This window comes from Cheilinus undulatus, linkage group 6 (assembly GCF_018320785.1).
Source record: "Cheilinus undulatus linkage group 6, ASM1832078v1, whole genome shotgun sequence".
Classification (NCBI taxonomy): domain Eukaryota; kingdom Metazoa; phylum Chordata; class Actinopteri; order Labriformes; family Labridae; genus Cheilinus; species Cheilinus undulatus.
In genome coordinates, this window is record NC_054870.1 from 4,355,900 (window position 1) to 4,378,073 (window position 22,174).

At 39.9% G+C, this 22,174-nt stretch overlaps 1 protein-coding gene across 1 annotated transcript in view; it reads right to left on the bottom strand.

Annotated features, from left to right (window-relative positions):
* fbxw4 (F-box and WD repeat domain containing 4) overlaps positions 1–22,174 on the bottom strand; it is a 60,530-nt gene that overhangs the window by 17,368 nt on the left and 20,988 nt on the right. Inside the window, exon 6 of the mRNA XM_041788823.1 lies at positions 1,584–1,649. Within this exon, the coding sequence (XP_041644757.1) occupies positions 1,584–1,649 (66 nt within the window). The remainder of the gene's footprint in view (positions 1–1,583; positions 1,650–22,174) is intronic.

The following is a 22,174-nucleotide window of genomic DNA, read 5'->3' on the forward strand; positions in this document are numbered from 1 at the left end:
CTACAGACTAAGACTGAGACTAAAATCAAAAATAGCTGTTAACGTTAACACTGGAGCATATGTTACTCTAAAATCTCTCTAAGCTGCCCATGCCATAGGCACTAATGCAGCCCTATACCATGAGAGATGCAGGCCTTTGAACTGAGCCAGGATAACAAGCTGGATGGTCCCTCTCCTCTTTAGTCTGTGGGACACACCGATCATGGTCTCCAAAAAGAATTTTTGATTCATCTGACCACAGAACAGTTTTCCATTTTGCCTCAGTCCCTTTTACATGAGCTTCGGCCCACAGAAGACGGTGGTGTTTCTGGATTCTGTTCACCAGTGTGGCTTCCTCTTTGCATAATTCATCTTTAACTTGCAGGGTTTAGATAGCACAGCCGACTGTGTTGACAGAGTGTTGCAGTGATTTCCAGTACAGTCATGCCTGTTTTTAATGCAGTGGCCCCTTAGGGCCCCAAGATCATGTGACCTTTAACCTTGTCCCTTGCTCACAGAGATTTCTCCAGATTCTCTGAGTCTTTTGATGATATTATGAACTGTAGATGGTCGAGGAACATTGAGAACATTTTTCTGGAATTGTTCCACAATTTTTGGATGCAATTTTTACAGATTAGTGAACCTCTGCCCATCTTTACTTCTGAGAGACTCTGCCTCTCTGAAATGCTCCCCAGTCATGTTACTGACCTGTTGCCAATTAACCTAATTAGTTGCAAAATGCTCCTGCAGCTGTAGTACCAATGAAAAGCATAAGCAGTGAAAAGCTGCTTGACAACTGATTCAAACCACGTTCACTTTACCTGTATTGAGGTTCGTTCACAACAAACCATGGAGAAGACCAAACCACCTGGACTAAAGATGAGCTTTATTGAGCTCTGCTAAATCTTATAACCATGTCCACTTCCATCACCAGCTGCACCCTCCAGAACAACGTGCCCACCCATCTCTTCTCTCACTCTTCCTGTGTCTCCTATCTTCTCCCCTCCTCAGATTTCCCAACCATTCTGGAGCAGGAAGCAGCTTTCTGTGCTGGCCTCTTTTAATTGGCTCAGGTAAAGCTGGGAATTACAGCAGCCTTGGCTTGGATGTATCAGGTTTAAGTCCAGCCTTTCAGAAACAGGAATTTTCACAGACTCCCTGTTTTGAGCTCTTCCTTAACCATGATGTCCATGTGCTTTCAAACTAAAGAACAGCTTTTCTCTGGTACCCATGAAGGTCCAGATCCTGCCGTTTTACATGAATGGCTATTAATATAGGAGAGAACTTTTAGAGGAGGGACTTAAATCCATAGCTCAATCAAAGAGTGATTAACCTCAGTATGCACAGGATTCTGCTGACTTGGAACAGAATGGGAAGTTAATTGCACAGATATTTCTAACAGATGAGGATAATGCATCTGCGAGAAACACTCTTGAAAATTTGGCAGAGAAAAATGTTCATGTCTGGACTCAGTGCGTCTGTGGAGGCTTACATATGGAGGCTTTAGCAAAAGCGTTACTGGGGACCTTAAATGTGATGTACAGCGAATGTTTTTATGCATAACATCAGAGGTTATGATCTGTTGAAACATCCACTAAACTTACCGCTCAACATCCCAGATGCGGAGAGGGGAGAGGTTCTCACAGCATGCAGTGCCCGTCACAAAGGAGCTGAAAAGAGATACAAAGAAGGGAGAGGGTTAAAAAAATGATTCATTCAAACATCAGCAGCAAAACAAATCTAATCTAAAAATGGGAATAAAGAGTATTCAATCAGACAACTTCAGCTTTACATATTCTAGGGCTGGGAAATTAATCCAAAATAAGATTAAACTGCTACAATTTTCAAACTGCAGCCAGCGCAGCAGTTCTTTAACATGAAATGTTAACAAGGATGCTATAAAAATGATCATCCCCTTCAAAATAGCAACTGATATCAAATTTGCAATAAGCTCCAAAATAATCACAATAATACAGATTTGGCAAAATTGGTCACCCCTACTACAAATTATTAAATATTGTAATATGAAATGATTTTTTCTTGAGGAACCCTAAAATAATTAGATACAAAATTGCAATACTGGAAAATGCATTTTGCCAGTTTCTGACAATTTCTGCCTCAGTTAATCCTTTTTTGCCAGTTTATATCAATTTTTATCCCATTTCACAAAATTTCCACCTATTTTTGCCACTTTAATGCCATTTTAGCCACTTTTGAATCCCCTTTTACCACTTATTATGCCCAATTTTGCCACTTTGATACATTTTTGCCATTTTTTTGGTATCTTTTAAAACTTTAATCTAATTTTTGGCATTTCTAACCCATTTCTACTACTTTAAAAATCTAATTTCACCACCTTTCCCTCCATTATTTGCCATTATTTACATATTCTAGCAATTCTTAATGTGTTTTTATTCTGTTTTTAACAAAAGGATTTATATTTTTAGGAGGGCTACTTTCTACACAAATGAACTGAAATTTGTTTCTTTGATAAGAGTGGTTATCATTCAAGTTAAATATAAAATACCAAGGCTTAAATTTACAATAGACCATGATTCTGCTGGCTCCTAATTTTGCTAGGCCTCTGAAAGCTCTCCCATTTTCCCCTCCTCATGGGCAGCTTTGTCTGCATGTGACTATCCTTGAATGTGCATGGCTGTGGTCAACCACCTTCAGGTCCAGGGGGGTCCCCGGTCACTGGCACCTTTATTTTTGGGGTCGCGGGCTGAAATGGTTGAGAACCTCTTTTATAACCGACACAATATTAGATAAACCTAGAGCTGAACAATTAAGAAAAAAAATATCTAATTGTGATGATTTTAACTCTTTTTGCAAATTCGATAGAAATGTATGTATTGAGGGGAATTAAAATTTAATTTTTATGTCGATCTTTGTGTCATTGAATGTGGATGACTGCATATGTAGTGCATAACATCTCTGCTGCAAAAAAATAGTTTTAAACTGGTATTTTGACACAAATTTCAGGTCAAAGAAATACTGCACCGTCTGCAATTTGAAAATGGCAGCAGGCCAAATTCTGATTTTATCTAATTTTCCATTAATTGCCCAGCCCTAATAAGGAAATCAGATTAAAGTGTTTACTGTTGTAAAGTGTACAACAGTAATGAACCATTCAGTGGTAGGACCAGTGAAGATGCACAGCTCTAGCACGCAGACATGTTGAACCTTTAACCAGAATGTTGCTCATTTACCACAGCACAAAGATTGATTATGGTGTTAGAGAACAGACCTGAAGTGCACTGGAGCTACAGTCTCTACCTTAGAAAACAAATACTTTTAAAGAAATTACACTGATTCTGTTTGCAGTTACATAGCGGCTCACACACCCACACACGCTCACTGCTGCTGCTTTCATCCACCACACATTGTTCCTCAGCAAATGAAAAGAAAAGTAACTACAACCGCCGTGATCCTTTGATTGGAGTGGCAGGTTGGAATTAGCAGCCTAGGTATGCACGCTGAATGTTATGCATTTAGGAGGAGGGGGAGCGGTGAAAGGAGAGGGGAGGAGCGCTGTGGGAGTGGGATGATGGGTGTGTTTGGGTGTTGGGAGCTATGTAGAGGGTGGGGTGATGACCAGGGGTGCCAGTGGTAGGGGGGCTTCTGTTGGGTCTCAGGGCTTAGTGCCCTCCTACAGGGTTGACGGACAAGGGGGACGACCCGCCTTTTACACACAGAGAGATACTGACAAGTGCTGTAGGCTGGAGGAGAACACTGTAAATGGTCTCATTATAGTAATCTTATTACAGCTGTTAGAGGCTAGAACTAGTCATGTTTTTACTGTTTTATATGAGCAGTGCTACATTATCCTCCTGAATCTCAGTGATGTCAAGCTGAATCAAGACTAAGGCTGGGCAATTAACTGAAATTTAGATTAAATCACAGTATGACCTGCTCTAATTTTCACTTAGCAGAGGGTGCAATATTCTTACCCACACAAAGTAGAATAACAAGCCATCACCATGGAATGGCATGAATAAATAATAAACTGTAGATATTTATACCGAGATAAACTATGAGTCATAGGCAAATCTCTGTAAAATCAGACATTTAACACACCTGTTCAGCTGGAATGGACCGATCCTAGATTGATACGCAGGTGCTGGACTGTGAGAGCGGCAGTGATCTGGCCCTTTCCAACCAATTATGATAATTTAACTACAGTCATGGACGAAAGTATTGGCACCCCTGGAATTTTTCCAGAAAATACACCATTTCTCACAGAAATTGCTGTAATTACAAATCTTTTTGGTATACATGTTTATTTCCTTTATTTGCATTGGAACAACACAAAAAACAGAAGAAAAAGCCAAAATTGACATAATTTTACACAAAACTAAAAAAAATGAGCCGGACAAAATGATTGGCACCCTTTTAAAACTGTGGGTGAATCATTTTATTTGAAGCATGTGATGCTCATTTAAACTCACCTGTGGCAGTAACAGGTGCTGACAATCTAGAAATCACACCTGAAGCCAGTTAGAATGTCTAAAAGTTGACTCAACCTTTGTGTTGTGTTCCTGTGTGTGTCACACCAAGCATGGAGAAGAGAAAGAAGAGCCCAGAATTTTCTGAGGACTTGAGAAGCAAAATTGTGGAAAAATATGAACAATCTCAAGGTTTCAAGACCATCTCCAGAGATCTTGAGATTCCTTTGTCCACTGTGTGTAATATAATTAACAAGTTTATAACCCATGGAACTGTGGCTAATCTCCCTGGACGTGGACGGAAGAGAAAAACTGACAAAAGAATGCAACGCAGGATAGTTGGAGTGGTGGATAAACATCCTCAGTCAACTTCCACACAAACTCAGGCTGTCCTGCAGACTCAGGGTGCAAAAGTGTCAACTGGGACCATATGTGGTCATCTGAATGAGATGAAGCGCTATAGCAGGAGACCAAGGAGAACCCCACTGCTGACAAAGAGACATAAAAAAGCCAGACTGGAGTTTATAAAAATGTACCTGAGTAAGCCTCAATCCTTCTGGGAGAACATTTTGTGGACAGATTAGACTAAGGTAGAGCTTTTTGGAAAAGCACAGTGCTTAACAAATTTTTCAGACCACCTGTCATATTTGTCTCAGAGACCATCCAGCATCATGAAGTGCTTTAATGCGGACTCTTTCATTTTCACTGAGCTCTCCACATTTTACCATTTTGAACAGGAATGAGGGATTTCAAACTGAATTCACCCAAATTTGAGCCGGCTCACTGGGCTTCTCTGAGAAGTCAGAAATTAATCAAGCATAACATTCAACCACTAAAACTCATTTTTCTGTTCAGGAATGCAAGTAAATAACTATAATTTGACAAATCAATCAAGAAATATTAATGTGCTTTACTATGTTTTCAGTTTTTTGTAAATCAGTAAATTTGAAACTTCATGGATAACAATAACAATGATATTTTAGCATTAAAAATATCATTTGGGTTAAAGAGCTTCTACATATTGGTGTATTAACCGTTGCAGAAACATCAAAAATGATTTTGGTAATTACCAATGCTGTTAATTTAGGGCAGCTGTGGCATAAACCTTACTTTAGGTGGTGGTCTAATAAATTTGTTATGCACTGTACGTCATTCTACTGTTTACAGAAAACAGAATGAGGCCTACAAAGAAAAGAACACAGTACCTACAGTCAAACATGGTGGAGGTTCAAAGATGTTTTGGGGTTATTTTGCTGCCTCTGGCACTGGATGCCTTGACTGTGTGCAAGGGATCATGAAATCTGAGACTATCAAAAAATTTTGGGTCACAATGTAGGGCCTAGTGTCAGAAAGCTGGGTCTGTGTCAGAGGTCATGGGTGTTCCAGCAGGACAATGACCCCAAACATACCTCAAAAAGCATCAAGAAATGGTTGGAGACAAAGCTGGAGAGTTCTGAAGTGGCCAGCAATGAGTCTGGATCTAAATCCCATTGAACACCTATGGAAAGATCTCAAAGTTGCTGTTACAAGAAGTCACCCTTCAAATCTGAGAGACCTGGAGCAGTTTGCAAAAGAAGAGCGGTCCAAAATTTCAGTTGAGAGGTGTAAGAAGCTTGTTAATGGTAATAGGAAGTGATTGGTTTCAGTTATTTTTCCCAAGGGCGTGCAACCAAATATTAAGTTGAGGGTGCTAACAATTTTGTCTGGCTCATTTTTGAGTTTTGTGTAAAATTATGTCAATTTTGTCTTTTTTCTTCTGTTTTTTGTGTTGTTCCAATGCACATAAAGGAAATAAACATGTGTATACCAAAAACATTTGTAATTGCAATAATTTCTGTGAGAAATGGAGTATTTTCTGGAAAAATTCCAGGGGTGCCAATACTTTTGTCCATGACTATATGTGGGGTCAGGATTTTATCCTTCACTGTTAAAGCTGATTAATCTTGAGTGTACATTAGACAAACTGACACAGGGCATATTCAGCCGACTGCTAATCCAGATGGTGTTATGCATTTGTTTGGGTATAAGTAAATTCCAGAGATTGTTTCAGGGAATGACTGTATGTACATTCAAACCAGAGACCACATTTATGTTGACCCCAAGGTTAACTCCCTGCCTGTAAACCACAGAGAAGGGAAGGAAGCGATTAGCTCCAGCTGTGGCGGAGCACAGGTCAGGAATGCTGTCAGAAGGTGACGCAGGTCCGTGTCTTCATGTTACTGTTCAGACAAGATGACAGCTTCAGACCGTCCCATTGGGATTTGTCTCTTCTTTTCTCAGACAAAACTGTCATGGTTCCGACCTCATCTCTGTTTTCAGATAAAGATGGAGACGTGGACACAGAGGTCATGATTTTAAGCATATAAAGTCTCATAGTTTCTGTTGGTCGAACTTGCGCGTTTGTACTGTAAGCTGTGCTGACCAGTCATAAATCAGATGGCTTTGGGGCTACACAGGAAAAAACACCCAGTGTGAGAGTCAACAAAGAGATGATAACTTATCTGCTCTAATGACACACCAGAGAGAATTTATTTGTCTCTGCAGATGGATATCTGCCTAATGGTGCTGCTAATGATCCAATACAAATCTAAAATTCAATCTTCAGCCATAAATCTGCAGAGGTAGGGGTGGATTTTTGCCAGTATCCTATATGCCAATATTTCCTTTTTTTTCAGACCTAAAACTTTCGTCCTTAAAACACACTTTAAAGTTTGAGGAATGAGGCTGAACAAAGAAACTGACTGCAGCTGATGAAGGTCTGCTGGTTCTGCATAAATCCTGGGTCAATAACATGACGTGCATACATCATGGAGTACATCCATTTGTTCAATGAAACCTTTGTTTGAATACATTTTCTGTATGGCATTTATGGAGCTATTAGGGCTGGGCGATGTATCGAGTATACTCGATGTATCCCGGCTTTTGCCGCCCATGATGTATAAAATGACTATATCGTGAATATCTGAGTATAAATTGTATGGAAGTTTTGAGCCATCAGCGTGCATTTCTCGCTGGAGTTTCACTTCTCCCATTGTCCCTGAACGCTAGGGCTGGGTATTACTAAGAACCTCATGATTCAATTCAATTTCAATTCTTTAGGTTGCGATTCAATTCAATTTCAATTCTTTAGGTTGCGATTCAATTCAATATCGATTCGATATCGATTTAAATGCTTTGAAGTTGATCCAGTAAGAAGCAGAAATACACAAATGACCTGTTGAACATTTTTAATAATTATTTTCATGCCCATGTGAACATATGTGGCAGGTCACCTCACATTTTTTAGCAATAAAACATTCGAAAATAAAAATTTGCACAATCATAACTTATTTGTGCATAAGGAGTACAAAAGTAAAAAACATGCTAGTTCTGTATAAACACTGATGCATGTAAACTTTAATAATATTTCATCCACATGGTTATGGTTGGTTGTTATTTGGTCGAGTGCGGCCTCCGTCCATACAACGCAATTCACACGCACAGCGACCCCCACTGGCCAGGAGGTGAATTGATTCAGAGGATTTGCTGAATGGATATTGAATTGAGGGGGGAAAATTTGTAGTGCATCGATTAATCGATATTTTTACCCACCCCTACTGAACGCATCTCTCACAGCAGAGAGTTCACTCTCTCTCCTCCACCAATCCAGGAAACTCCTCTGCACATGTGCATCAGTGGTGAGAAGCAAGGGAGAGGAAGGTAAACACAGCAGTGTGGCTAGTTAGCGGGGAGTTAGCTGACTTTAGAGACAGAAACAGCGCTGGATCTGCAGCGTTGAGCAGTCGTTCAACTTTGAAAAGGAAGAAGTGGATCCCACGCAGTATTTGTTAAAATACGTCGCAAGATGACTCCAAGATAATGGCGGCTATATCACAACACGTCGCTAAAGACATGAGCCCAGTGCTGTTGAAAAGACACTTAACCCAGAATACGAGATTTGCCTGGGCGTGAGCATTTTGCTGAAAACTCCCTGCCAGAGTCGTACATGTCAGAGAGAAGACGGTCCAACAGCGGACAAAGGTGATCCACATCTCCACAACAGTGGAGACTTATCTCAGCCGTAAAAGTTCAAAACCCCGACAACGAGGAGTTAAAATGTTCGTGCCTCCAGATAAGCTTTTTCCCACATGATCACACAGGAGAGTTTCTTGAATAAGGTCTAAAGATGCTCTCATATTATGAACTTGTCAGAAACTGCTCCAGCGTTCAATGGACTAATATAATCACAGCTGTGAGCCTGAAGGGTGGACTAGACTGCAGGATTTTGGCCATTTACTGCATGCAGGATTGGTGAGTTCTATGTGGGTTTGCTTCACCCTTAATGAGGAAAACAATCATTTCATAATCAGCAATAGTAAACATAACCCAGAAAATATTTCAGGACTTTCCAAACACTGTAAAATACAGAGTATTTTATGATTTATGTAGTTTTGATTTATTAATAAAAGATTGAATAAAGCCCTTTTCAAAATAAAACTGCTAAATTTGACTTTATATTGATTTTTACTTCCTGCAAACAATTCTATTAAAAATCCAATAGAACGGTCTATTTTTATCACCAAAGTGGTGTCATCTGGGCCTGAATTAAACATTATACAGCTGCTGAGAGGCCATTTCAAAATATTGCGATATATATCCTGTATCGGGATAAAGCAAAAATATATTGGGATATCAATTTTAGGCCATATCGCCCAGCCCTAGGAGCTATTGCTGTTGCAAAACTATTTGTAAATGCGTACAAAGATCTATACACAAATCTGCAAAGGCACAGATGGATTTTCAAATGCGTGCACAGATCTGTAAATACAAGCACATTATGGCAAATGCGTGCAAAGATGGACGTATCTGTAAAACGATTTGCAAATTTGTACAAAGATCCACAAATGCGTGCACAAATCTGCAAATTTGTGGACCAGTTTGAAATTGTAGGTTGTCAGAATACTCACAAGCGATCAGCTACAACTGAAACCTGCCTCTCTATTGGCTGTCATTCACACTGGACTTTTGGAACACTTCTGCTGCAAATGTGTACTCAGATTTGTAAGTGTAAGCACTGGATTTGTTACCCTCAGTGCAGGCTCACAGGCAAGGCAATTCTATGCACAAATTTTCAGATCTGTGCACCCATTTGCAGATTTTTGCATACATTTTTGCAGCATTTAAATCAAACGTATGGACCTATTTTGGATTTTTCAACAAGCAGGGCATGAATGAGATGGATATGACAGATGGGGTTTGCTCAGAGTGACGCAGGAAAATAAATTACTGCGGAAATATGACAAACAAGAGGGCTCACCACCCAGAGACAGCGATAGCTGAAGAGGACGAGGCTAATGCTAAATCACCTACCATCAGAAAAATGGTATAGATTGCATTAACTGCTATGTGTGGTCTCACAATACTCAGTGCATTGCATCGTGATCAAGTATCATGATAATATTGTATCATGGAGACACTAGTGATTCCCACCCCTCGAGTGACTTTGTCATCAAAATAAAGCTGAAGCCATCTTTTGGGCCGCATGAGATCAGGGAATGAATTTGGCTTGACAGCAAATTTGTCTAAACCATTGAGAACGTGATCATATTTGTACTGTCTAAAGGAACTGTGGATCTGCCGTTCAGCAGTCAAACACTAACCATTGTGAGATGTGATGGAAGGATGCTGTTGGCATCAAAGGCTGGTGGGGGCTGGGGCTAAGCGGGGCATAGAGGCAGCTGTCAGTCCCATTAAGCAGCGCGCCCATTGGCAGTCCCCCGGTAATTAGTGTTGGGTAAACTCATTTACAGCCCAAATGGGTCGAGCAGGGCCAGGACCAATATGCATGGTGGGTGACCTCTGACCTGCTAGGGTTATGGTCACACTCACTATCTGGACCCTATTACTCTCCATTACTCACATTACTCACCCCTCACTAGTCTTTGGCACTGGCAGAGGCAGGACAGGGGACAACGGACATACAATGAAAGAATAACTCCCCCCTCATCTCCTCCAGCTCTCTCACCCTCTGAAGCGCCAACCAGGCCTGGTCTGGGGTCAGGGCTAGCACTGATATTATAGCTGCTAAGGTCAGAGCCTCTCTCGCCTAATGTGGGGCAGGTGTCCCCCCCTAAACACACTCACATCTTCACTCACCCACACACAGTCATCTCTGCCCAAACACAGGCACCCTCCTCTCCCCCGACCTGTGGCCCACCTCCCCCTCTCATCATTAGCAACACGCTGGGCCTCCGCCGCGGTTTGGGTAACCTCATCAGCCCACTGTATTATCTAAGGGCCTGTCAGCAGTGTCACACAAACTTACCCCAGTGGGAACTGAGCCACACACAGACCCCAGATATGAAGAAACACGTCCACACACACTCTCCTGTGTGCAAACACTCTCATTCATATAGGCTCATTCAAACACGGAGTGTGAGAGCCCCTGCTGGGGGTTGAGTCCAACAGTACCAACATTGTTAGCTCCAAATCAACATGCTGGCACCACAGGGAACACTTTCCCAAGACCATCACCGGCTAACTCACTGCTGCTGCAGACCATCACTGTGCTCTGATCCCTGATCAGCTGTCCTCACTAATAAAACACTCTTCACTCTCTCTCTGTAGCACATGTCTGTATATCTGCATCCTGTAATTTCCTGCGTCAATACTGCAACTCACCACTGGCACAACTCCCTGCAGGCACATTCAGACTTCTGCAGATGATCCAGAACGCAGCAGTGTATCTGGTCTAAACCAACCCAAGACAGCTCATGTCACTGCAGTGTTCTTCTCTCTCCACTGGCTTCAGGTTGTGTCGAATTCAAAACCCTACTCATTACTTACAAAGCAGCAACTGAAACTGTCCCGTTTACCTGGAATCCCTCATCCAGGTCTACACTAGGCTCTCATGAAGCACATTTATGGATGATTTTCATGCAGTGTGGCACTGCATTGTTCAAATCTGATTGACTGACTGTACTTCATTTCTCTCTCTGTATACGGGACAAAAATGCAGACATGTATCTGCTCATTAATTCACAAATAAAATCTGATATGATAATATTTACAAAGGACAGTTTATCTGTGTGAAAAAAGGGGCTTATGTGACATAGAAACCTACTATCAGTAGGTTTCTATGTCACAAACTCTATATAAATGGTAGAGCGTTGCCTCCTCTAACGGACCCGAAATTTCCACATAGGTCGACTGCACCACGCACCGATGACCTGCGGGTTTGGTCCGACTGAAGATGAGCGAACTCGCCCACTGGAAGCGAGTCTAGAGCGCTGTGCTGTGTGGCACGGTGTGCAGCACTGATCAGCAGGAAGAGATCACGGGAGAACTGCGAGTTCACGCAGGAATAATATGTCAACAGTGGACTATTTTACCTTTTGGGGTTAATTGATCATCCTTTCTGGCGTAAGTTCAAGTATGAGTACATTAGGAAGTTAATGGGTTAATGTTTTCTTAAAGGATCTGCGTTTTTTTTTTTGTAATTCTTTGGCTAAATGTCCTCAAAAGTGAACCTGTCCTTGTCAATGGCGCCGTTGTAGCTCTGTGACCCACTGACCTCTCGGTGACCCTTGACTCTCATTGTAGGATGAGACATAATGTTGATATAGTGATGATTTACGATCGGGAGTCCATGCATTGTGTTGTATTTTGAAAGAACCGGATATTCTACACTTGTGACTTCCTCTTCTGGAACTTTCTGATCACTGGGTATTGACGCGGTTTGGCAGCAGTCGGCGCTGAAAATAGACCTGCAGCATATCTCGAACGAAGTGGAGCCAAGTGTCGGTCCAGACAAGCGCTGCTGCCGGTCTGGAGCCCCGGCTGTGGAAATGCTCTGATAGAGTGGAGGGGAAGCGATGTGCTCCGCAGTACGGTTCGCCGGCGGTTCGTGGTGCGTTTGCTATATGTGGAAATTGGAGGTGACTTTACCATTCAGAGACCACTCCCATCCTCTCCTACACCTGCACTACCTTGGATCTGAGAACTCAGACTTTAGTAAGGCCGGTGATGGAGCAAACGGCCCAAACAGGAACACCATTCTCCACCACCACACTACAGCCTGCTTCAGGGGACTCTGGAGGGGAAAAATCGAAAAAGATCGCTCTGAGGCAGCAGTGCTGTGGGACTCTGTGTCACTCTGTGACATCACTGTCACTCCCGCTTCATCTGGAAACCCCGTCCGTTTCCCCTCCCTCCTCTCAGTACCAAACTGCCCATTTTTTTGTGCATTTTTCAAAAGTTAATAAACACAATCACACAAAAGCATAAATACCCATACAGAATATTAGAATGAGCTTAACACATCAATACATGCTGTATCGTGCAATTCTTGATTCACTATACAAACTTAAGTCCACTTAGAGCTGCACTGCACATAAAAAGCAACAATCAACATAGAAAGAGAGGTGCTATTGTCTGGTTTGATTTTAGCTATTCTTTCTCCAACTCTAGAAGCTAAGATATTCCACCTTAAAAGACAGATCTGTGGTGTGTCCATGTGGTTTATGGAATCACCTCTTAGCGGAGGGGCTGCTGTTAGCTCTCACATGATCTTGGCATGATCAGACAAATTCAACTGGTTGGATATCTAAATATTGATATTTGTAAAACTCACTAGATATCTGCATTTTGAGAATATTTGAGCCTCTAAAATCACCAGGAGACTGCCATGTTTGGGTCTGCACTGGCGGTGTGACGTCACTTAGCCAGAGCACTCCTCACCATTCCTATGCCTTAACCAGCCGTTTCAGACTGGCTGCATGTTTTTCTGCTTGAATCTGCTGCATGTGTCTGCTACGGCATGCCCCGTAACAGCTTTCATACCAGGCATGATTTTGCTGCGTGCTAGTTCTGTCTCTCTGCTGTCAAAGCTCTGTCATTCCTCCTAAGTTGTACCTCAATAAACATCCCTACAAGTTACAGAGTTCAGTGTATAGTGTAACCATTCCAGGAGCTTTTCAAAATAAAAGCATTACGTACAAACAAAGGGAGTTTCTCCAAATAAATGCAAAAATGACTTTGAAATTACTTTGAAAAGCACAACCAGAAGTGTTTCCATACTGTGTTTATCTTTACCTGCAACATTTTGTCGTATGTGGAAACGGAAAGCTTCATAGCAAGAATATTGATGCAAATATTGGCATATTTTCAGAACTTCAAATACAATATTTAACTTTTTAAAGCTAGTATCTGATGATATTGATGTCATGCCGATGTTACCCTGTGAACCACAGTGGGATATTATGGTTTATATTTAAATAGTTTATATCAAAAATAGCAGATTAAGTTGAATAGATGCCAGGCCTAATAGATCGAAGCCACTGACAGTTTTATGTTTAATTGCCATAAGATTTCTGATTTAAAATGCCTAGTTTTAATGGGTAGCATTTAACTTAATTAGTTTTTTCTGATGTCATTTTAATAGTACATATTATCACCCAGCAGCTGGATGTTTATAAAGTGCTGGTGTGATTTGGAATGCAAACTATTTGGCAGCAAACTGAATAGAAATTTCCCTGTTATCACAATAACAAATGGTAAAGGTCTGAATTTATTGCAATAAATGGATAAAGAATTTATGCAAATAAACACTGCTTCACACTCAGTCTCACATCATTTTCATGCAGGAAGAACTCAAGCTCACAGAATCCCAGATACTGAGATAAATGCAACAAAATTAGCAGTAAAAATGTAGGTGATGTAGGTGAAAATGTTTGCAGACAGCAATAATTAAAGCTAGTGTGAATGTTTAAGTTTTAGTCTATTTATCATACTAAACCTTATTACATGAAGACTGTAACATGACTACATCACATTTCTTTCTTCATACAGTGTAGGCCTGACATGACTTTAAATCAAAAATACTGAATTTACAACTTTAAGGTCTGAATATTGTTTGTTTATCTTCCTGTATTTGCATATTACCCGTGTATATTTGGCAGAAAGAAGAAATATTGCAATGCCACTCTATCCAGTAATGTTCGGCCCGACACGTGGATTGACTCTAGAACTGTTTAGTTGTTGATTATTTACAGAAAAAATACCAAGACATATGACGTGTCACCAGTCAGCTCAAATATATCCCAATAGGGGGTGTAACGGCAAACTACGATAAATATCTCAGTTTTGAAGTCATAGTTTTTGGTACAATGATTATAGCAAACACAACACAGAATTTCTTTTTCTTAATTTTGAGCTTTTATACATTTGAAAATATGTATATACTAAAATAAATAGGCTGAATAAATTGCTTTAAAAATAGGAGCAATGCTGCAAACCTCCTTCCAAAAGCTCTTCAATGAATAAGAATACTGAAATACATTTTTCAAATACTAGATTATTTATTTCTAATGATATATTGACATATTTATTCCCTTTCATCTAATACTCAAACTTCCAACCTTGAACGAACCAACATACAACTGTAAGTTAGCTCGTCAAGTGGGCTAATTAACATCCATCCTGCCAAGTTCAGCACCAGCGTCATCACTGGATTATTTTTTAACTGACTGGACCTACTACAAAGTTAGGGAGCATGTCTTTTTTTTTTTTTTTTTTTTTTAAGATTTATTTTTGGCCTTTTTGACTTTATTAGATAGGACAGTGGATACAGTCGGAAACAGGGAAGAGAGCGGGGAGAGACATGCAGGAAATGGTGCCACGGGCCGGATTTGAACCCAGGTCGCCTGCGTACATGGCGCACGCCTTAACCACTCGACTACCAGCACGCCCCGGGAGCATGTTTAACAGCCCAGCTGAGCTGATGAAGAGGATAGAGGCCGTCTGAAGTCTGAGGATAACCGTTACCGCTGCTGTGACCCAGCTGCATATATGATAGAGACCCCCTCTCCCCTGAGGCTGACATTTGAAGGTACCACATTTAGGAATAATTTGAGTCACAAAACCTGAACACCAGTGAAGAGACCTAAAATCATGAGGATTTCATAAAGGACTGGTGGGACTTTTTTTTGAAAGGTGAAGGATTAGGATTTCTTTAGGCTACAGTTAACCTTAACAGGTGTTTAAATCCTGTTTTCTCGTCAGCTTATATGATTGTAGATCAGCTGCTTTAAAACAGGAGACTGATGCTCAGTCTTTATAATCGCACACTGAGGTTTTATTAATTAAAATTAGGATATTACCAAAATATTAATCAAATAATGCATTACCATGCAGCACCACCCAGCCCACATGTATGGGAGAGACAGAGGGAGTATGCATACATTCAGGCAGCGTAGAAACAGATCCTACATGGACTTTCAGCGGAGAACAGCAAGTGCAGGGAAAGGTGTGTGTTCACCCTGAAATATTTTAAAGCCCTTTGTCTACTCTGCTGAAGAGTAGTTCGTGTCTGTAGCACCACATTGGTCCACACTGTGAACTCAGAAGCCATTTGTTCACACAGCACTAATGGCTCAGGTTCATCCAGGACCACTGCTGACCGGCCTGATAGAAATAAAACATTAGTAGGGCAAATCAGACTATGGCAGAAGAGATTAGACTATGGGGGCCCGTCATAGTTAAGATCATTAACAGGAATCTCTGTAAGTGCTGAGTCAAGGAAGTTTTTTATTCTTTTAAGGCAGAAGAAATAGAAACAGAGTTTTCTATGATAGAAAATGTTGGCAAAGTGGGATTCTTAGATAAAGGAGCTAATGAAAAAACTTGGGTGTTGATATTGCTATTGGCTAAATTGTAATTTTAAACATGCATATTGGCCAAAATGTTCCCAATCAGTGCATCCCTTCTATAAATCCCCACTGATTCCAACATTAGATCCTATTTATAGGAATAATTCTGTTAAATGTTAAAGTGAACTATAAAGTTAAAAATTCTGAAAGGTTTGGGTTTCAATGCGGGGAACCCTGGCTGTGATTTCACCCTGACTGACAAATGATTAAAATTCTTGCCTTCCATAAAGGCCCTCTTGACTTTAGTAGGAATTAGGGAATTCCAAACAAGTCTTCAATTAAGAGGACATAATGCAAACACAAAAAGTAAGTCAGTATTTATCTCAGCCTCTGCCCCTAGGACCAATTACACATGAATGCAACAGAACAGCCCACATCCCCACTCTGGGAATGTGGAGGCATTTGGCTCTGGACTCCAGGGGCGGTTTAGCTTTGCCCAGTCACCCCCCCACACACCCCCAATCCCGTCAGAAAGAGGGTTGTTAATTTGTTGCGCTTGACCCCGGGCTTTGTGCCTGACGTGTATCTAGTTTGTAAAAAGTGCTTTTATCTGCTTTCTAAATATGTCTGGGCTCAAAGGGTTATGATGCTTTTATATCGGTCAGGGAGGGAGACAATGGCCAAAGGGTGCAAGTGCTGACCCCCGCTGACACACTCTCTCTCTCTCTCTCTCTGTCTTTCACTCCCAGCCTCCTCCACCCCGATCCCTCTCGCTCTTTCTTACACACCAAATAAACGGGTTAGCACGGGCAAACATATGCATGCACATAAACACGCACTTTCTCTGTGTTACAGATTCACACTGTTATGCATGGACACACAAACACGCACAGACCCTGCTGTCCCTGCCCCACCCCCCCGTGGTCCTTTTGGCTTCTGTTTGTGTCTCCTGTGTGTAGGGTCACAGGGACATTCCTGGGCTGGCCCCTCAGCTCTGTTCACCCGGCTGGAACAGACCGGGACCCAACACAACCGTCCACACTGGTCCCACACACCAGACACAACAACAGGCTACATGAACGTGATGACTCCAGAATCACGCTCGGTTCTGATTAGACCTGCCCTCAGAATAGAAAAGGGAGAAAAACTCAGGTAAGTGGTAGGACATGACACTAAGGACAGTCCTTAAGATACACTGGGATATTTTCAAATGAGAAAAGAGAGACAGTGCCATTAAAATCAATGTATTGTAGTTAGTGCTGGGGTTGTACAATTCATCGAAAATTAGATGAAGTTGCAATATGGCCCGCAAATCACAGAGGGTGCAATATTTCTTTAACCTGGGATTTGTGTCAAAATACCAGTTTAAAACTTTTTTCTGCAGTAGAGACATTATGCATTAAAAATCATGCAATTATTCAAGTGTGGTTTTTCTAGAATAGTCTACAAATAATCCTACTTTCTTCATTTCTGTAAGTTTTTCTTATTAAATATGAGAATTAAATAAAAATGATCCCTTCCTTTAATGCAACAATTCATATCCAATTTGCAATACGAGTCAAAATAATCACAATATTTTTGACAAAATAGTTCAGTCCTCGTAAAACACATAAAAGGAGGAATTTAATAGTGGCTAATCCAATTGCAATCGCAATATTGGAGGAAAAATTGCAATCAGACTATTTTCTCAAATAGTTCAGCCCTAGTTAGTACTGTCAAAAATTTAGATTATTTTCAATTAAGGCTGTCAGATTAACTGATTAACTACGATCCACAACCAGTGCATGATTTTTTTTATAATCAGGATTTTCTCATGATTTATTTTCCATTTCAACACACTTTGATTAAGCAGCGTCTCCCTGCAGGTACAGTCAAAAACCATCATCATACAGCTATAAAACATTTTCACTCTTCCCTTCTTTCCATTATAAATTCCTTTTTCTGTGGTTAAGCTAAATCAAAGAGTGACTGGTAGGAAGTAGGACTGCTAAATAAATAAAAAGCGTCATTTTTAGCAACATTCTGTCATGTTTTACACCTGTTAGAATAGATAGCAAAGAATAAGATGCAAGTTCTGATTTTTAGTTTTGAACAGTCATATAAAGGTATTTGGAGGTCTTATTTTTCTTATTTCTTTCAGAATATTATCATAGGGATCATATTATTTTTCACTGACTCCTTTATATTTTAGATTTTATAATCTTCTACTGTAACTGCCATTCAAGATCTACATGTGTCATTTTCATTTCTTTCATTTTTGTTATTTTTCCTCTGTGTCCACATCATGTTCTTCCCTTCATGTTTGAATTTACAGAGCTCCTCTTCTGCCCTGATTGTTGAGTAGGGCTGAAGGACCCCCCCCCCCCCCGAGTTCTTGCTGTTGCTGTGTGTAAAGCACTGTGTAAACAACTGTTTTTTCAAAGGGCTATATAAATAAAGTTAATATTATTATTATTTTAGGAGGGATTTAAGGAAAGTGATGATGGGCTAAACGAGCACCGGTGGCAGAATGCTTCACTTTCAGTGGAGCTGGAATCAACATCGATGCTTCTTTTAAACATAGGGAGAAAAAAATGAAACTATCATTTATAAATATTTATAATAAATGAAATTTAACCCAGCTGCTTGATTTCTTTCTCAAGATATTCAAGAAAATCTTGCATTTTAATACGTGTCTGTCATTTCTGAAACTATACGTTTATGATTGTATGCTTTTAATCTAAAGTCAGAGCTAACACCAGTGCACAGCTTTGATACACGGGCTAAATTATCAGAACGACCAGATTTCATCAATGGCTGCTTCATAGATTTGCTCTGACTCAACTGGTAGACAGCTTTTCCATCAGAACTTAAGGTCCCAGTCCTTCAGAATTTGGTGATATTTCTGGTGTGAACCAGTGAAAAGGGGTCTCTGTGACAAGTGTTTGTATTGTCGGGGTCAGTGAGGAGCGCGACTGACAAGTTTTAAATTGGGATCCACTAGAAGCAGAGCTTCAGTGATCACAGAGCTTCTCCTGCTCAAAATGTGGTGGGAGTGACGCTCATTAGGATAATGTGCTGTATGAAGAACACGGCTGCCACTGCCACGCTCTCAGGGCTCCACGGTGCCTGGATTAATGCATGTGTTCAACTAAATACTATAAATCTATACCCATTTATAGCTAAGAAACAGAAAAGATCTACTGAGACGCTCCGCAGAAACAACTTCAAACAGATATCCTGAACTTCTGATGGTGTAAAAGCATAAAAAACAACAGTTTAACTGAAACAACTATCTAATAAGCCATTTAAATAGAGGAAAATCAAGTTACAAAACAATTTCTAGAATTAAATTATCATTTGAATTGTAGGAAACACTAAAACTCTCAGAAACCAGCTTCATAACGTTGAGAACATTCTTATCTGAGGAACTTCAGTCTTCTGAATTCTCTAAATCAGTGGTTTCCTACCGTTTCTTTCCCAAGACCCCCCGACCACCCCCAATCGTGTCAAATAAAAGCGGAGCCCCCAGGATCCACTAGGAAGAATTAAACATTAGTTTTAATTGTTTTCCTCGACACAATCCCACCAAAATAGGCCTTCAGACACTATAAAAATCTTTATATCCATTATTACAACAGCATACAAGGGCCACATTAAAAACATGAATCAAGAAAATCTGTTAAATCTTTAGAAAACATGCCAAAGTTTTTAGGTTTGAAAAGTAATAAATTAACAAGAAAAATCTTTACATTTTTTACTGTTGTTTTTTAAGTTGTTAGTTAATGTGAACCACAAGTTAAACTTTTTGAGATTATAAAGTACAATAGAAAGGTTGCTTGGCACATCTCTTTCTCAGGACAGGTGTGTCAGAGGTCAAGGTGTCCAGCAAACATTTGAAAGTCTTTGAAATGAGATTAAAAATTAGAAAAAAGCTGATTTAATGGAATAAAATCCTCTCAGATAAAGCAGGTTTACTTGCACCAGTACTGCAGCTGAGAGCCTCATCAGACGATACTTCCTACGGAGACTGATCACTGAGGAAAAACTTGTGGTTTTAGACCAGAATCATCACATTATCATTATCATCAGGACTTGGAATAAACATTTCTGTAAACTGGGTCCAACCGCTGTTTCCAGTTTGCTCTTTAAAGGTTTGATTTTAAAATGTTGGGACTTTGTGACTTTAAAAACTTGACATTTCTGAGTTTATAAAACCAAAATTTAGTACAGCTTTTTGAACTCTGAAATTCTTAAAATGTTTTCTTGTAAATAAAAAGTTTCATAATCTAAAAAATTTCAAACAGATCCTAATTTTCTTAAAATTTAGGCCTGCCTTTATATGTTGTTGTGCATTATATTTCTAATCATGATATAAAAACATACATATATATGCACATCTAATGTTGACAATGCAAGAGAAGACCCCCCCTACACACACTCACACAGACAGAGACACACACAGGTTGAGAGCCAATGCTCTAAATCATCATCAGAATATTAAATATTAAAATCAGATAAAAATGCACGCTGACTTTATCACAGTAGAAACATCCTGTTCAGTTGCCTAGTTTGGTAGATTTAACCAGCTTATTATCAGCCTTGTTCCTGTCCTCTTTTCTGTAGATATCAGTGATGGCGTGGAAGCAGGAGAAATATATTTCTCCCAGTGGCTAGCAATACCATTTAAACCACCAACTTTTAACCACCACTGATATTTGCTGCTGAACTGCTTTTTATTTGTGTTGGACTGTGCGTGACCTTCAGAGGTCAAAGACATCATACAAGTAGACGCTGGCTGGTTGTATGTTGCCACAATGTTGGTTGTGGCAGCTCTGCCATGTAGGGCAATACAAGACAAGGAATATGTTAGTTTGGGGATAAAAAGCACAGATGTTTGGACTGAAATGATTCTTCATTGACATTTTCTATACCAGTGTTACTCAACACCGCTCAACCAAAGCGCCTAAGTGTTGAAAAATACCTCTGCAAGAGCCATAATCAAAGTGGTGAAAAGTGGTGACAAATGGGTTAAAGTGGCAATAAAAATAAGTTAAAGCTGGTAAAAATAAGTCAAAAAGCAGCAAAAATGTTGCTAAAATGGGAGACCAGGGTAACAAATGGAGAGAAAAGTGACAGAAATGGGTAAGAATTGACAAAAAAATGTGTTACAGGTGGCAAAAATGGTCCTAATGTGGCAAATAAGGTGGCAAAAAATGAGTGAAAAGTGTTTAAAATGGGCAAAAAGGTGGAGAAAATGGGCAAAAATGGGGAAAAAAGTGACATTTAATGGCAAGAGGCAGCTTAAATGGGAAAAAGAGGAAAAAATGTAAATTGCAAAAAGCAGGGTAACAGAAACAAACTGATCAATGCTACTTGCTATGGATAATTTCTAAAGTCAAAGTTTCCCTTTTTTAAGGTTTCCTGGGGGAATAATATTTTAAATGAAGACATAAAAGAGCCACATGTTGAGCATCACTGTTCTATACTGTGTGTAAATGTGAAGACAACCTTCAGTTTTAACTTGATTTCTTAATTTCTGAGCACTACAGAGTTAAAGCCCATCACTGACAACAATGGTTAGTGATATGACTGAACAAACAGTTCAGTCCTAAAGTGGGCGATGATTTCAATCCTGGTAGTTTTTAATGAAATAATTTTGTTTCGGTGTGCAAAGTTAAGTAATGGAAACAACCAAAATAAAACTATGATTTTTGAAAAAGCTATGTTAAAATTCCATGTTCTGTTCAAAAGCACTTGAGAAACACTTAAAAAATTACATTTCATAGGGAGGCTAAAAATGTTGTCCTCATCTGTATATATAGATATGTCCACCCATCAATCCATCTATTAGGGCTGATTGATTTGCAAAAGTAATCTAATTGCAAGTTTTGTTCCCAATATTGCGATTGTGATTTAATATGCAATTCTTATTAGGTTCCTTAACTTATGCATTTTTCAACAAATTCAAGCAATAAATCATTCTATATCATAACCTTCAATCAGTCAGGAACCCTCATTATACTTTTAACCTTTTTATTGCAAAATGGATCTACATTTTAACTTGGTGGAGAAGGCTCTGCTCTAAAGATGCTCCCTGGGTTAGTCATGCAGCTGCTTTGACTTTTCAGGAAGTGCATG